The sequence below is a fragment of the Hipposideros armiger genome, unplaced genomic scaffold (genome assembly GCF_001890085.2).
Source record: "Hipposideros armiger isolate ML-2016 unplaced genomic scaffold, ASM189008v1 scaffold_2, whole genome shotgun sequence".
Lineage (NCBI taxonomy): Eukaryota > Metazoa > Chordata > Mammalia > Chiroptera > Hipposideridae > Hipposideros > Hipposideros armiger.
The window spans coordinates 213,159-229,229 of NW_017731352.1; the positions used below are offsets into that span (position 1 = coordinate 213,159).

General features: G+C 35.1%; 1 protein-coding gene across 8 annotated transcripts in view; it reads left to right on the forward strand.

The window, feature by feature from the left end:
* Nucleotides 1-16,071, forward strand: part of VRK2 (VRK serine/threonine kinase 2) — a 131,319-nt gene that overhangs the window by 22,867 nt on the left and 92,381 nt on the right. For all 8 annotated transcript variants that reach the window (XM_019629823.1, XM_019629898.1, XM_019630062.1 and 5 more), the window contains exons 3-7: nt 4,878-4,927; nt 5,659-5,728; nt 7,136-7,223; nt 8,824-8,929; nt 10,110-10,202. In XM_019629823.1, the coding sequence (XP_019485368.1) occupies nt 4,878-4,927; nt 5,659-5,728; nt 7,136-7,223; nt 8,824-8,929; nt 10,110-10,202 (407 nt within the window). The remainder of the gene's footprint in view (nt 1-4,877; nt 4,928-5,658; nt 5,729-7,135; nt 7,224-8,823; nt 8,930-10,109; nt 10,203-16,071) is intronic.

Sequence of the window (16,071 nt, forward strand, 5' to 3'; positions counted from 1 at the left end):
TTCACTAGTTCTCTTTGTAACTCAGACTAATCTACCCTTCTGTTTGTTTATTAGGTTTTAAATATTAATGGTTATATATGTGTTACATATATTAATATATAGAAACTTGCATACAGTGTAAACATAGTTTATCAAAAAAGTGTAACGCAGAACAAAATACTCACAATCCCCATTCCAGCCAAGCATATATCATCAGATAACCAGTACTCCAGAAGCTCGAACACCTCTTCTGTTCCTTGTAGTGGTAACAACACTGTCTAGACTATTTATGGTTTTTGTTTTACTGTTTTTCATTATAGTTGTATGTATATATGCATCCCTAAACTAATATACTTTAAGTTTGTGGGTTTTAAGCTTTATAGAAATAGAATAATAAGTATGCATTGTTTTATGTGGTTTCTTTCACTTCACACTATGTCTTTTAAGATATATCTGTATTGCCATGGTATTGGCACATCATTCATTTTCTTTGCTGCAATGTATTCCATACTTTGACTTTAATACAATTTGTTAAGCATTCTACTGAAGATAGATATTTGGGTAGTTTCCAGTCTTTGGCTTTTTCAAATTTAAACTTACTCCCAGATTTCCTCTTCGAGTTCTAATGTATTACACCCTGTTCTTGGTCACACTCTCTTAAATCTCTGATGCTTTTTAAATTACAGCCAATTTGTTCAGTTGTCTTCATATAGCATTTTGCACTATTTCTTGTGTCATTGACACTTTCGTGTCTGTTATTTTAAGCAGATATTTGATCTGTATGGGAGGTCTGAGTTTCTTGAGGTTTATGCCTTTTGTTTGTTTTCTCTCCCGTTTTGTGATGATGGATCATTAACTTTATCTTTGGTAGTCCATTGTGTCCCTTGAAGGAGATTTGTTTTTTTGCCTCTGCCAGGTGCTCTGAGTTGTCATTGGTTTTGAGTTCCTGTATCACACTGGGGTGTAAATTCGAACGTAAATTCCTGAAGGCAGCTTTGGGATAATTATCAGGAGACATTTACTTTTCCTAATATTCAGGGTCTCGGCCAAGACAAGTTTTTTTTTTTTTAGACTTCCGTCTGCGTTTGCTGGTGGTGGATTCTTTCATATTCTCTCCCACTTTTATTCTTTCTCTTCCTCCTTTCCTCCCTCCCTTACTCTCTTTCTTCCCCCTTTCTCCCCATCCCTCATCTCCCTGTTTTTTAATATGCCCCCCACTCCTGAAGGTGTAGTACTTTCAAAATCCTGACTGTATGTGGCCTTCCTAACTTCAGATTCCTGCTTCTTGCTGGCCGAGGACTTGTCCTTGTTGCAGGAGGGCTTTCACACCCGTTTCCTTGGTTACTCAGACTGGGCAGCCTCCCTCAGGGTCCGCAACTTGGCCTGGGACCTCAAACCAAAAATCTTCTGGTTTTTAGATTTCTCTTGGTTTGGGGCTTTCTTATCTTTTTTATTAAGCAGGTCACCTCTGTATTTATAAAAGAGTTTGATTTATTTTCTTTAAAACCCTGTTTATTTGATAGAAGAAGGTTTTTGGTTCATCTATTGACACTCTTTACCAGACTCCACCATATTTTAGTTTTTCCAGTTGCCTTTGGTGTAAGTCTTTGGCTACCAATGTTAGAAACACAAATGATTTCAGCAAAAGGGGGATTTATTAACTCTTGTAACTGAGAAGTACAGGGCTTTCCTGGCTTTGGGCATGGATGGATCTAGAGCCTAAGCCATGTCACTAGGGCCCCCTCTCTCTTCCTGCCTTAACCCTACTTTCCTCAGTGCTGGGTTTGGTTGTTGGACTTTATTTTCCATTTATCTAAGGAAAGTGATCACTACTATTTCTAGGGTTTTGGTATCTTTACAGCTTATGGTCTATCTTATGTTTTTTTAGCATTTTAACATCAAATCCTAGGGAAGACTTCTTTACCTAGTTGGGTCACTTTGCCACTTCTGAACTGATCAGTGTGGCTGGTGGGCAGCTGGTGGGCGTGTATATACCAACTAGCCAGGCTCGGTCATGTGCCCAACCCTAGGATGTAAGGGAAGATACACTGTGACAGGCAGCCCTACTAGTCCACATGGATAGTGGGAGGTTTGGTTCCTCAAGGGAAAAACCAGAAGAGGCACCTAATAAATAGAAAAAAATGCTAGGAAGGCAAGTATCATATATGTGCACAACACGTTCCTTATCAGGTCATCAGACCTCTTATCAGAAATTTAACTGAAGATACGAAACTACTGCACTTTCCACACTGTCGCTGCTGATGAGTGATCATTCTTCTCATGCCTCAGTAGATGAGCCAGCTGTAAGTGCCACACTGGATACTTTTCCCTCTATTGGTAAGTTCTTTCAGCTTCTGAAATCAAGGAATCTGCTCGTTTTTCTTCCCCATTGCTGCTGTAGTCCTCTCACCTTTGCTCTGTCAGAATTAAATCCTTACTGATCGGCAAAGCATCCACTCTGGTTCTCCTTCAGTCTGTTCTCCACGTTGTCGTGTACGCATCTGTTTCAGAATGCAAATCTAATTATGTGTTTCCTATCTTTCAAATATACCTCACACTTTCATTAAACAGAAATTATTAACTAGATTTGAATCGGGCCCTTCACTACCTCTTCAACCAGTCTTGCTCAAACATTCCCTTTTATACAAATTAAATTGTAATTTCTCATAGTACATTTACCTCTCCCTTTAACATTTATTATAATTACAATTTTAGACTTGTGTATGAGTATTTGATGAATGTCTGATTTCTCCACTAGACTATAAAAGCAGATACCATGTCTGTTTTCTGTGATCATTTAATTTCACTAGCTAGAATGTGGCGTGGCTTATAGTAGAAAATAAATATTTGTTTCATTAATTAACTGATTGATTACTGTAAAGGGTCCTCTGTGGTAACTAGGACAATTTATTTGTTGACATCCAAGAGCTTTCTAGTCAATTGATTTTGGATTTAGGCCCTCCAATATCATCTGACTTGTAAGCTTATAGAGAACATTGTGTGGCTATCAAGTGACAAGTGTGGGGATGTTTCAAGTATATGTCAACACATGCTTATGTTCATGTGAAATAATATGAAAGGAAGATTCAGATTAGAAAGCGGTAGGGATGTACTGATTGAAATCAGCAAGGAGGACGACTTACGACAGGTTTGATATCTTTTTTCCCAGTGGCAACAGAAGTTGCCTAGTTGGAATCTTAATTTTCCTTTTGTCTTTTCATGTGTCTTAACATTCTTTTTGGCTTAAAGCTTTATTTGCTGCAGTGGCCACTTGTTTTGAGACAAGAAGCAGGAAGTTTCTATCAACGTAAACCTCAGGAAGTAAAGACCATTGCCTAGAGTAGTTACTGTGCTAAATGGACCAGGGTTAGGACAGGGCTGTTTCTACCCAGCCTTGAGCATCATAGTAGTAAAAACAGTTTGCCATGGGGTGGGAGGAACGGTGTTTCTCATCCCTTCTATACCAGAACTGGTTCCCTTTTTCTGTATATACCTTCTTGAGGTTTTGTTGTTGTTGTTTTACCATTCCTCCTGCAGTTCCTTTGAGTGAAAATGAAACGACATAATGTGAATAAAGATGAAAAGTGGTTTTTAACTGATATAAATAAGTTTAGTTTCTTCGTTACTGTAAAGAGAGCTGGGTTCACAATTTATATGTAACATCCATTAAAACTGAAGCAGTACTTTCTTCAAGTGGCTAATAGCATTGCTGATATCAAAAATTTTGGAGACTATTGAAGAAAATAGTGTCTGTGTACAAATGTAAAGTATAGTTTATATGCTTTAGGAAAGTTTACATCTATCATGTGGAGTAATAGAGAAAAGAACAGTTGATAGAGTTAGGAGAAAGAAAAGGAAAAATGTTAGGAGTAGCGATAAGAGAACACAGCATTTTGATAAATGTACTGAAAATATACCTGAAGAATTTGATCTTGTTCTCAATCTGTTAAGTGCTGATTTTCAGTTGTATTCAATACTTATTCCATCTTTTTTCCTTTCACTTCCCTTTAAACATCATCCTAACTCTTAACACAGTGCCTCGCATATTCTAGCCTCTTGATAAATAAATACCTGTTAGTTGAATGAATGAAAGACTAACTGGATGAAGAGAGGATAGATGAATAACAAATAAACATACACATCAACTTCCCTTATCAGGATTTGAAAACAAGAATCTTTTAATCACTTAGATAATGTAGTGGACAGGATTGAGTTGATTAAAAAATTTAACAGTAGAATTTTCAGAAGTTGTATTACTGCATCTAAAATGCAAATGGTAAATAATAACATGAAATAAGATAATTTGAAATTGAAATGAGCTTATATTATTAAATATGTGTTCTTTAATGTAGAAATCATTGATTGCTAGGCTCAGAAGATAATTTTTTAAAAGCCTTTGTTCTTATTCTAACTTGATTCATTTTAGAATTTTGCCAAGTAGAAATTGTTTTGAACTTCCTATCTAAAATATATCAATTTTCATTTCTGAATTACCTTAGATTTTGATTTAATAAAATCGAATCAGTGGATTTTACTACATATCATTTATTGGGTTTAATTGCTATATATCTATAAAATATTTCCACCCACATTTAGATCTACATGATTGGTATTTCGGTTTTATGTGTTTGAATATTTGAATATGGTTTATGGTAAAGAGTGTGGGGTGTGGTGTCAGACAGTTTGAGTTTTAATCCCCATTGTGCTACTTAGCAAATTATTCAACTTGTCAAACCTTAGGAGGATCTTGTGTAAAATGAAGATGATACCTACCATAAGAAGTTCTTGGGAAGATATAATAAACTAATATATAGAAAGTGCTTAGCACAGTGTCTGGTGTATAATAGGCATTCAGTAATTGGGAAAAACTATTTCCCCCCTTGTGTTTTGTTTTGCAGCTTTCCCTACAAATAAACCAGATAAAGATGCAAGACATGTAATAAAAGTGGTAAGTAATGCTCTTAAATTTGTGTTTCACATATATTTGGCTTGTTTATGCTTTATTTTATTTTTGCAAAAATGTTTCTCATCATACTTTTCATAATTTTACTTATCAAACCTGATGTAATGCTATATTTTCACATTATTCAGATGTAAAAACTGGTGATCTTGCTCTTCTGTATTGAAATTTATAATCCTTGTATCTTACCTAGCCGTGTTCTCCCTCTCTCATTCGCTCCCTCTGTCCTCCTCTCCCTCCCTTTCTGTTCTCGGTGGTAAGGTCCTTAAAGTAAGGGATGAGGTTTTATTTTTGTTTGTATCCCTTGTGCCTAGTACAGTGAATGAAATGAGCTATCATGTAGAATGAGCCACAAGGGTAGTTTGTAGTGGATCCACCCTGATGTCCATGTCGGCACACACTGAGTGTCTATGAGTGTGTAAGTATACAGTGTTCAGTGCTTTAGTAATTTCTTTCCATAAAAAGACTGCTTTCATGTATAAGACTGTAGAGAGATAGCATTACAATGTATTAAATTTTAAAATGAGATTCTTCAAGTGTATTTAGTGGTGTGTTTGGTTTTTTTTTTGAGATTTTTAGTAAAAATCTGGTGCCTGTTTTTATAATGAATGATTCAAGTACTATTATATATTACATATGTATACTCATAGTTTCACAGTTGAAATACCAGTTCCATCTTTAAGATTATTTTTTCCTAATAAAATTAATCTTTTTTATAGGAATATCAAGAAAATGGCCCATTATTTTCAGAACTCAAATTTTATCAAAGAGCTGCAAAAAAAGATTGTAGTAAGTAAAATTAGCAAAGCAAGCTACTTTAATATGTATGCTTGCTAAAATGAGTGTTAATATTTTTGTCTTTTTCTAGCCTTCTGGAAAATTCTTTTTAATTAGAAATGTTATTGTAAAATGATAAGTTAGCTGTTATATAAAAAAAGACAGACGGTGTACAAATCTGATATTACATACATAATGGGTTATGTATTTCAAGTCAGAGTTGTTTCTGCTGCTTTACAAAACATTTTGTGTTGTTGATCTAAGCTACCAAGAGTTCTCTAAGTATAAAAGAGGGAAAAATGAATTTTTTTTCCCCCCACAAAAAAACATTTGGATAAGAAGGATGTAAGGAAAGTAATTAAAATAGGTGATATCTATATCTATATATAGATATATGTCTATATATATAAAAGGAATGGTCTTAGAATGGATTAGGGTAAGATGTATGGAAGTGATTAAACATTAAGATGATTTAGAAAATAAGTTAAAAATGTTACAAACTTGAATGCTGGGAAGTTAATTGGAGCTGGATATCAGATGTCAACTCAGGGTTTGAATGTGAAATGAATATGAGCAGCGCTAAAGAGAATAAAAGCATTTTATAAAGACTATAAGAGATAGATGGACTAAGTAAAGCTTTAAGGAAGTTGATTTGAGTAATGACTTTATAGTCAAGGTCTTTTACATTATGTTTAGGAAAAAGAATGATGAGTCTGGCCTCAATAATTAACTTTCTTTTCCTTAATAAAACCTTCTAAACATTAAGACGGTAGTCTTTACTAACTGCTTAAACTTTGTCAGGGTGACAAATAGAATCCATTAAACTTGATTGTTTATCAGTAGAGCTGTCTTAAACATGAAACATATATGGTAGAAAAGTGAAAAATTAAATAAGCTGCCTGATGGTTTTAAGTGAATGTGATTAAAAAAACAAAACTAAATTTAATCAAAACAATTTCTGTATAACATAATTTCAGAGTAAGATGATTTTTCTGCCTGATATCTGTTTTTTCACCTACCATGGCTTTAGGTTTTTAAGTAATAGGGAAAAAACAGCCACCTCTTTCCTGATCTTTTTGGTGGTTAGCATGTTATATTTAAAAATTTAACTAGCATATAAGGGAATTAATTTTTTTTCACGAATATAAACATTTGTATATATGATACCAATGCATTTTATGACTGACTACTTTTGTTTTGGTTATAATTGATTTAATTTAAAATTTGTATGTTTCTGTGTTAATTATAATGATAAATAGAATTTAAAGCCATGAGATATATTTGATTCTTAAAAAAATATTTTTAGGAACGTCTTAATTTATATTTAGTTTAACTGAATACATTTTAGCATCAATGCAAAAGTGAGAAATGCCTTTCTAAGAACATGGATCTTTTTTTCTGGTAAATTTGTCTTTGCAGTCAAAAAATGGATAAAACTCAAACAACTTGATTACTTAGGAATTCCCCTGTTTTATGGATCTGGTCTCACTGAATTCAAAGGAAGAAGGTAAATGGAATTATTATAATAATCAGATATTGTCCTATCACTATTTTTTATGTGGTCTATCTGTTGCTATGTAACAAGTTACCCAAAATGTAGTTGCTTATAACAACACACTAATATTATCTTAGTTTCCACGGTCAGTTACGTATAACTGGCTTACCTGGATGGTTCTAGCTCAGGACTGCTTATGAGGATATAGTTAGCTGTCTATTGGGCTGCAGTCATTTCAAGGCTAGACTGGGGATGGCTCTGTTTTTAAGGTCACTTATGTGGCTGTTGTCAGACGTAGGAAGATCTGCTTCTAAATTCACTCATTTGTTTGCTGGCAGGCTTCATATTCTCACCATGTAGGTCCCCCCGTGGGCTGCCTGAGTGTTACAAAGACATGGCAGTGGTTTCCCCTAGAGCAAGTAACAGAGAGAGGGAGAAAGTACACACACACACACACACACACACACACACACAAACACACAAGAGTGCATTCACAAAGAAAGCCACAGTCTTTTTATCCCATCATTTCTACTGTATTTATTTTGCTAGAAGCGAGTCACCAAGTCTACCCCAAACTCAGGAGAAGAGAATTAATTAACCTCCATCTCTTGAGGAGAGGCAAAACCAAGAATTTGTTGGAATATTTTAAAACCACCAAATATGGCTAATCATCACATATAAATAATTACTACCGATTTTCAAAAAGGAAAAACATTCTGTCATTTGTTAGGTACTCATTTTGTCCTTTCAATAGTAGCCTTTGAGGTGATACATTACCCCCCCCACCCGGTGAAAAAAATAGGCTCCGGGGTCAGCGTTTTGCCCAAACGGTCTTTAAGTATTATAAATAAAAACAAAATGAACAAACAGTAATCTCATAACAAAGTAAATGGCTGCCAAAAGGGGACTGAATGGCTAAGTAAATCATGGTACATCCACAGCGTGTAATATTATGCAGCCTATTATGTAAATCAGTTAGAGCTATACCAGATGATTTGGAAGGATTTCAATAAGATATTATTGAAAAAAGTGTGATGCAGAAAAGATCACATTTTTGTAAAACAAAGACAAATTCTTATATGTCTGTGTTCATGTGTGTTATGCATAGATGTAGAATAGGGGTTGATGTGGGGATGTAAGTGAAGAGAAGAAAACGGGGTGGAGGTGCAAACAGAAAAGGGAAAAGAGCATTTTTAAAAAGCCATGTTTAAAAATGTATAGAGACAGTAAACATGATGTTACGAGACCAAAAACAAACATAAATAGAATTTTCTGTATGGACAAATAATTTTTTCAGGGCCATATGGCGAGAAGGTGATGGAGTCAAAATGAACTAAATTCAGAAATATTTAATTTAGATTTTCATGATCTAAGACAGTGTGAGTGGTTCAGCATAGCATTCTCTTCTACTAGAATACTAACTGCAAAGTAATATTGAGTAATGTCTTCCTGCAAAAGAACAGCGTTATCATTAATGTACAGTCATTCTCTAATGGTTCAGGTTGCATCAGTTTTTGTTGTTAGGTTGGGAATATTTTTCCTCGTTTCAATTCATACATAGAAAGTTTTAAGCTTTGCTGTCTTAAGATCTCTCTTTGATGTCTCCTTACAGATACAGATTTCTGGTCATGGAAAGACTAGGAATAGATTTACAGAAGATCTCTGACAAGAATGGTACTTTTGAAAAGTCAACTGTCCTCCAGCTAGGTATCCGAATGGTAAGAAAGAATGACTTGTTTCACATACTCTACCTCAGATTATTTACTTGTTACAAGACACAAATCATTGCCCTTTGTGGAATTATCAGAGAATGAGGGATTATTGCCCTAAAAATGTCAGTTTTTGAGAGTAGAGGCTATTTTGGTGAAATTGATAACAGTGGGCTCCGTAACTGACAGCATGTGCTGTGTTTGGCACTACAAACTCAATTAGGCTTTGGTTCTACAGTCTGATTTTTTCCTCACAGCTTTGTTTTACATATCAGAACAAGCTTGCATTGCTATAAGAATAACATCTCTTTTGTCAGTTATATTTATAACAATGGAAACTACGGCAAATTATATTATTTTCCATACTAAACACATGACGGTATGGGGGTGTTATAAAGTGTTTATTATGAGTTTGGGATGGTGGCAGTAATTAGTGTGGCAATGAATAATATATACTTTGCCAAATAAGAAGCAATGAAATCTTAATAGCACCCATGCACACATTTTGTTTATACTACATATTTGTCTTATCTTGTTTGTGTTTGGTTTGTCTAAGTTCCATTTTATTTTTTCCATTTCAAATAGGATTAAACTACTCATGCCAGGTTGGGATGTGGCAAATAGAGCTCATTAATTTTTCCCATTTGTCCATTTATCTACCTAGCCAGCCAGCAAATGTTTATTGAACACTAGGCGTAGGTAACATGCAAGGCTCAGAGGCTTCAAAGATGAAGCTAGGGTGTTTTCTACTATCCAGGGGGCAATACCTTTCTCTGTGCTCATGGACAGGTTTTTTTGTTTTGGGGTCCCCAAAACTTGATTTACAATTATTCCTTGGGTGAGGGCTTCATGATTCTTTCACTTTAGATCCTAGATTTTATGTGTTTTTCCTCTGCTCAGTGGGATTTGGCCACCGCGCTGTCAGGAGCATAGGCATGAATATCATTGAATCTTGTTCCTTCCATCAGAGACTCCATCAAAACACTTAATGTTTGAGGCTCATTTTATTCAGTTTTTTCCCAGGATGAGCAATCAGTACATGCAATATTTTAGCATTGATAAATAATTGTGAAATATGTCACTTTGTCATTGTTAATATGAAAAACATGTTATTCTATATTCAGAATGTTCAAGTTGATCATGCGTTCTAAATAGACATCGGTATAACCTTATGTATTTCTTTTCACAGTTGGATGTACTGGAATATATACATGAAAATGAATACGTTCACGGTGATATAAAAGCAGCGAATCTACTTTTGGGTTACAAAAATCCAGATCAGGTAAATATAATATTAAGCTTTGCTTTCAGTAAGAGTCCTCAAAGTACCATGCTGAGACATTCAAAAAACAAACTCTTAACCCAGAGGAGTTTACTAATGAGGACTTAACATGGTGAATGTTGTGATTTATCTTACCTTGTTTATCTTATTTAATGCACTAAACGAATAAATAATTAGGGTGAGGAAATGGAGACTCAGTGGGGTTAAATAATTTGTTAATGGGCATATAGTTAAGAAGGGGTTGAACAGGACTTTGAACTTCTGAGCAAATTTAAACAAAGAACCATCAAAATCCAATGGGAGAAGAGATGAATTTATGCAGTGAAAAAAACAAAAAACTGTCACATTAGCTCCTCTTCTATATAAACAATTAGGTTTTAAACAGAGCAGCATTTCCAATAGAACTTTCTGTGATGATGGAAATATTCTGTATGTTACTGTGCAGTATGGTAGCCAGTAGCCACACATGGCCGTTAAGCATTTGAAATGTGGGTAGTACAGCAAACACCAAATGCTGGCGAGGATGTGGAGCAACAGGAACTCTTGTCATTGCTGATGGGAAGGCAAGACGGCATGACCCCTGGGACACAGTGTGGCGGTTCCTTGCAAACCTGAGCATATTTTAGTATGTGATCTAGCAGTTACACTCCTTGGTATTTACCCAAAGGAGTTGAAAACTTATATCCATACAAAGATCCACACATAGATGTTTATAGAATTATCTTTGTAATTGCCAAAACTTGAAGCAGCCAAGAAGTCCTTTAATAGGTCTTAAATAAACTGTGGTACATTCAGACAGGGCGATAGTAATAATATTAAAAAGAAATGAACAAAACACGAAAAGACATGGGTGAACCTTAAATAATGCACATTACTAAATGAAAATTTATAATTCCAACTATATAACCTTATAGAAAAGGCAAAACTATGGAGACGTTAGTGATCAGTGATTGCCGGGGGTTAGAGGAGAGGGAGGGATGACTAAGTGGAGCACAGATGATTTTTAGAGCAAGGAAGCTGTTCTGTGTGACACTGCAGTGGCGAATACGTGTCATTATGCATTTGTCCAAATCCATGGAGTCCTCCACACCAGGAGTGAAGCCTGATGTAACTGTAGACTCTGGGTGATTATGATGTGTCGATGTAGGGTCATCTGTTAAAACAGATGGAGTCCTGTGGTACGGGACATTGATAGTAGGGCAGACTGTATTTGGGGAGTGGGGTGAACAGTGGGTATACGAGAACTCACTGTACTTTCCATTCAGTTTTAACTAAATTGCTCTAAATTTACTAAAATTGAATCTAAAAACTGCTCTAAAAACCTAAAGAGGGCCGGCCGAGTGGCTCAGTTGGTTAAGAGCTCGCTCAAGAGTTTGAGCTCTGAGCAACAGGATCCCCGGTTTGATTCATGGCCCGAGCTGAGCTGCCGCTGAGCTGCCAACAGGTGGCAGGATGGCTCAGCTAAAAAAACAAACCCAGAAAACCTATAAAAGTGATTACCATAATCAAGTTAACACATTCATCACCTCATATAGTTAATGAACCTTTTTTCTGTTTTGTTTATGGTGCAAACGCTTAAGACTTACTCTTTCAGCAAATTTCAGCAAATTTGAAGTATATAGCATTATTAACAACAGTCACCGTGCTGTACATTAGATCCACAGAACTTACTCATCTTCTAACTAAAAGTTTGTACCCTTTGACCAACAACTCCCCACTTTCTCCACTCCTACCCACTGACACCAGTTTTCTATTCTGGTTACTTTTTCACATGCCACATATATGTGAGATCTACAGTATTTGTCTTTCTGTGTCCGGTGTATTCACTTAGCATAATGTTCTCTGGCTTCATTCATGTTGTCGCAAATGACATACGTACATGCTTTTTTTCATTTCACATTTTCTTTATCCATTCATCCATCAGTGGACACTAAGGTTGTTTACATATCTTGGCTGTTGTGAATAATGATTCAGTAACATGGGAGTGCAGATATCTCGTCAAGATAATGATTTCTTTTACTTTGGATATATACCCAGAAGTGGGTTCGCTGGATCCTATGGTAGTTCTTTTTTTTTTTTTTTTAGATTTTTATTGGGGAATTGGGAGATGGGAACAGTGCTGGGGAATTTGTGGAGGACGTTGCTTCACTGGTGCAAGTTGGCACCATCATTGCGCTCTTCCCAGGCGAGGCAGATCAGTCGCTGGCTTCTGGACGGCTGCTCACGTTGGCTGCTGGCTACTCACTGTAGCCCATGGCAACCCACTGCAGCAGCGGCTGCAGCCTACGCTGCCGCCGGTGACTAACAACAACCCAGCTCCAGGTTGAGCTGTTGTTCAGCATCTTAGCTGTAGAGGGCAGTGTCACTGACACTCTTATGTGGGATCCGAACTGGGGCCCTCTGGCGTCCCAAGCCAGTTCTTAACCATCGCACCACTTGGCCAGCCCCCTATGGTAGTTCTATTTCTTAAGTTTTTTGAAGAACCTCTATATTGTTTTCCATGATAACTATGCCAATTTACATTTCCACGAACAATGTACAGGTTTTCCTTTTCTCCGCACCCTCACCAACTCTCATGTCTTCTTGATAATAGCCATCCTAACAGGTGTGAGGTAATGTCTTCATTTCCTTGATAATTAATAATGTTGAGCACTTTTCATATACCTGTTGGCTGTTTACATGTCTTCTTCAGGAAAATATCTATTCAGGTCCTTTGCCCATTTTATAATTGGGTTATTTGTGTTTTTTAAATTGTTGTTAATGAGTTACATGAGTTTTTATATATCTTGGATGTTCACCCCTTATTAAATGTGTGGTTTGCAAATATTATCTCCCATTCCATAGGTTGCCTTTTCATTTTGTTAATGGTTTTCTTTGCTGCATAAATCTTTCTAGTTTGATATAGTCTTACATGTTTATTTTGGTTTTCTTGCCTATGCTTTTGGTGTAAATTGCAAAAATTCATTGCCAAGACCTGTATTTATGGTTTGGGGGAATTAATATTGTTAAAATATCCATACTACCCAAAGCAATCTACAGATTCATTGTAATCCCTATCAAAATTCCAGTGCCATTTTTCGTAGAAATAGAAAAAAACAATTCTAAACTTTGTATGTAACCACAAAAGACCCTGAATATAGTTAAAGCAGTGTTGAGAAGGAACAAAGCTGTTCATACTTTCTGATTTCAAAATGTGTTATATCGCAAGAGTAATTAAAACAGTATGCTATTGGCATAAACCTTACCATACACCATACACAAAAATTAACCCAAAATGGATTAAAGATTTAAATGTAAGACCTAGTGATAAAATTAGAAGAAACCATAGGGAAAAAGCCTAATTTTAATTAATTAAAATTTTAATAACCTCGTGTGACTAGTAGCCATTGGATCAGACAGCAGAGATTTAAAAAGTTAAAAAAATTGAGCCTATAAAAAATTACAAAAAAACATAGTTGAATGTTTAACTGAACTTTAAATGAAGAAAGGAATTTCTAAATAAAAATATAAAAGAAAAAATATTTAAAAATATTGAGAAATTTCAAATTTTATATATTTTTAAAAAACTGACATCTTAGAAAATATTGAGAAATTTCAAATTTTATATATTTTTTTAAAAATTGTAAAGATGAAAGGCAAATGAGAAACTAGGAAGCATATTTATGACAAATATTTGAGGATTTATAGCAAGCTCTAAAAAAATTAATACAACACCCAATACTTTCTTAAAACAATGATTAAAAGGAATGAACAGACAGGACAGAGAAGAAATATGGCTGTCCAAGAAACAGATGAAAACATTTCACCATCACTAAAAACTAAGATACACAGAGCAAAACAGTGAGGCAACAGTTTTAAAGAACTTATCAATTGAAAAAGTCTAAAATAATAATCTGATTACATTGAGGCTGATGAGATGTAGAATGCCAGTGGGAATGTACATTCAGTGGGAGTAGAAGAAATTAAGTTAATGGAAGGGCCATTTGGTAATATATATTAAAAGCCTTTAAAAGTCTGCATACTTTTTTAAGGTTAGGTTTATTAATGCATAATTTACAAACAGTAAAATTCACCCTTTTAAATATACAGTTTGGTGTGTTTTGACACATGTATATCATATAACCACCACTGTAATCAAGATGCAAAGCAATTCTATTGCCCTCAAAAGTTCTCTTATTCCCCTGGGCAGTCAGTACCCTTCTGTCACCCCTAGTCTTGGCAATGATTTCTGCCCATATATTTTTTGCATTTTTAAGAATGTCATATAAATGGAATTATAGCATATGTACTCTTTTGTTTCTAGCTTCCTTCACTTAGCATAATGTTTCTGAGGTTTATCCATGCTGTTGTTTTTTTAGTAGTTCATTCCTCTTTAATGATAGGCAGTATTCTGTTGAAAACTACTATAGTTTCTTTGTTTCCCTATTGATGAACATTTGTGTTTCCAGTTTTGGACAATTATGAATAAAGTTGCTATAAGCACTCACGTACAGGTTTTTGTATAGGTCTATATTTTAACTTCTCAGTAAAGAACGAAGAGTAGAATTTCTGGATCACATGTACGCATATGTTCAACTTCAAAAGAAACAGCCAAACTTTTCCAGAATGATTGTACCATTATACATCCCCACCAGCAATGTGTGATAATTCCAGTTGCTCCATATCTCGCCACCACTTTTTTTCAAATTTTTAAAAAAATTTTAGCCACTGTAGTAAATGTAGTCATACTTGGTTTTAATTTGCCCCCATTATCTCTAATGACAAATGAATGATACTGAGCATCTTTTATGTGTTTATTTGGCACTCATTTATCTTCTTTGGTGAATCAGATGTGATTGTTTTTATATTGGGTTCTCTTCTTAATATTAAGAGAAATGTATGTTTTGAGATAGGTGCCCTTTGTCACATATTTGAAGCTATTTTTCTTCATGTGTAACTTATCTTTTCATTCTCTTATCTGTGCCTTTCAAAAAGCAGACATTTTTAATTATGATGAGGTCCAATTTATGATTTTTTTTTCCTTTATGATTTGTCCTGCTCCTGTCCTAAGCCAGGATCACAAAATGTTTCCTCATAAGATTTCTTCAAGAAGTTTTATAGAACTCTTACATTTAGATTACTGATCTATTTCAAGTTAATATTTGTGTTTGGTGCAAAGTGAGTGTCAAGGTTCATTGTTTTGCATACATATGTGCAGTTGTTTCAACACTGTATCTTGAAGTGCGTACCTTTCCCCCAGTTAATTGCCTGGCACCTTTGCTAAAATGAATTGACCATCTATGAATGTGTCTATTTCTGGATTCTCTCTGTTCCTGTATTATACAGTTAGTCAATATCACACTGTGTGTTCACCACCCAGAGTCAGTTCTCCTTCCATCACCATGTATTTGATCCCTTATAATTTAATAGCATTGCTGCTTGACGGATAGCTTGGATAGATTTAAAATACTTAGTTCATATTTTCTTTCCTTGAATTGCTTGAAAATGCTGATCTATCTTAGCCTTGTTTCCATGTTGCTATTAAGAAGTGTCCTGCCAGTTTAATTCTCTTACCATTGTATGTTACTTGTCCTTTTTGCCTTGCTGTCATTTGGATATTTTTCTTTATTAATAATGTCTAATCATTTTGCCAGGATATGCTTTAGAGTAGGTCATTGTGTATTGGTTTACCCACATTTCTGGTGGGCCCTTTTGATATAGAGATTACTTTATTTCCAGAAAGTTTTCATGGATTGCAATTTTATTTTTTTTTTTTAAGATTTTTTTATTGGGGTATTGGGGGGATGGGAACAGTGCTGGGGAATTGGGGGAAGGGGAACAGACAAGTTGCTGTCGTTTTGTTCTTCAATCTAGTTGTGGAGGATGTTGC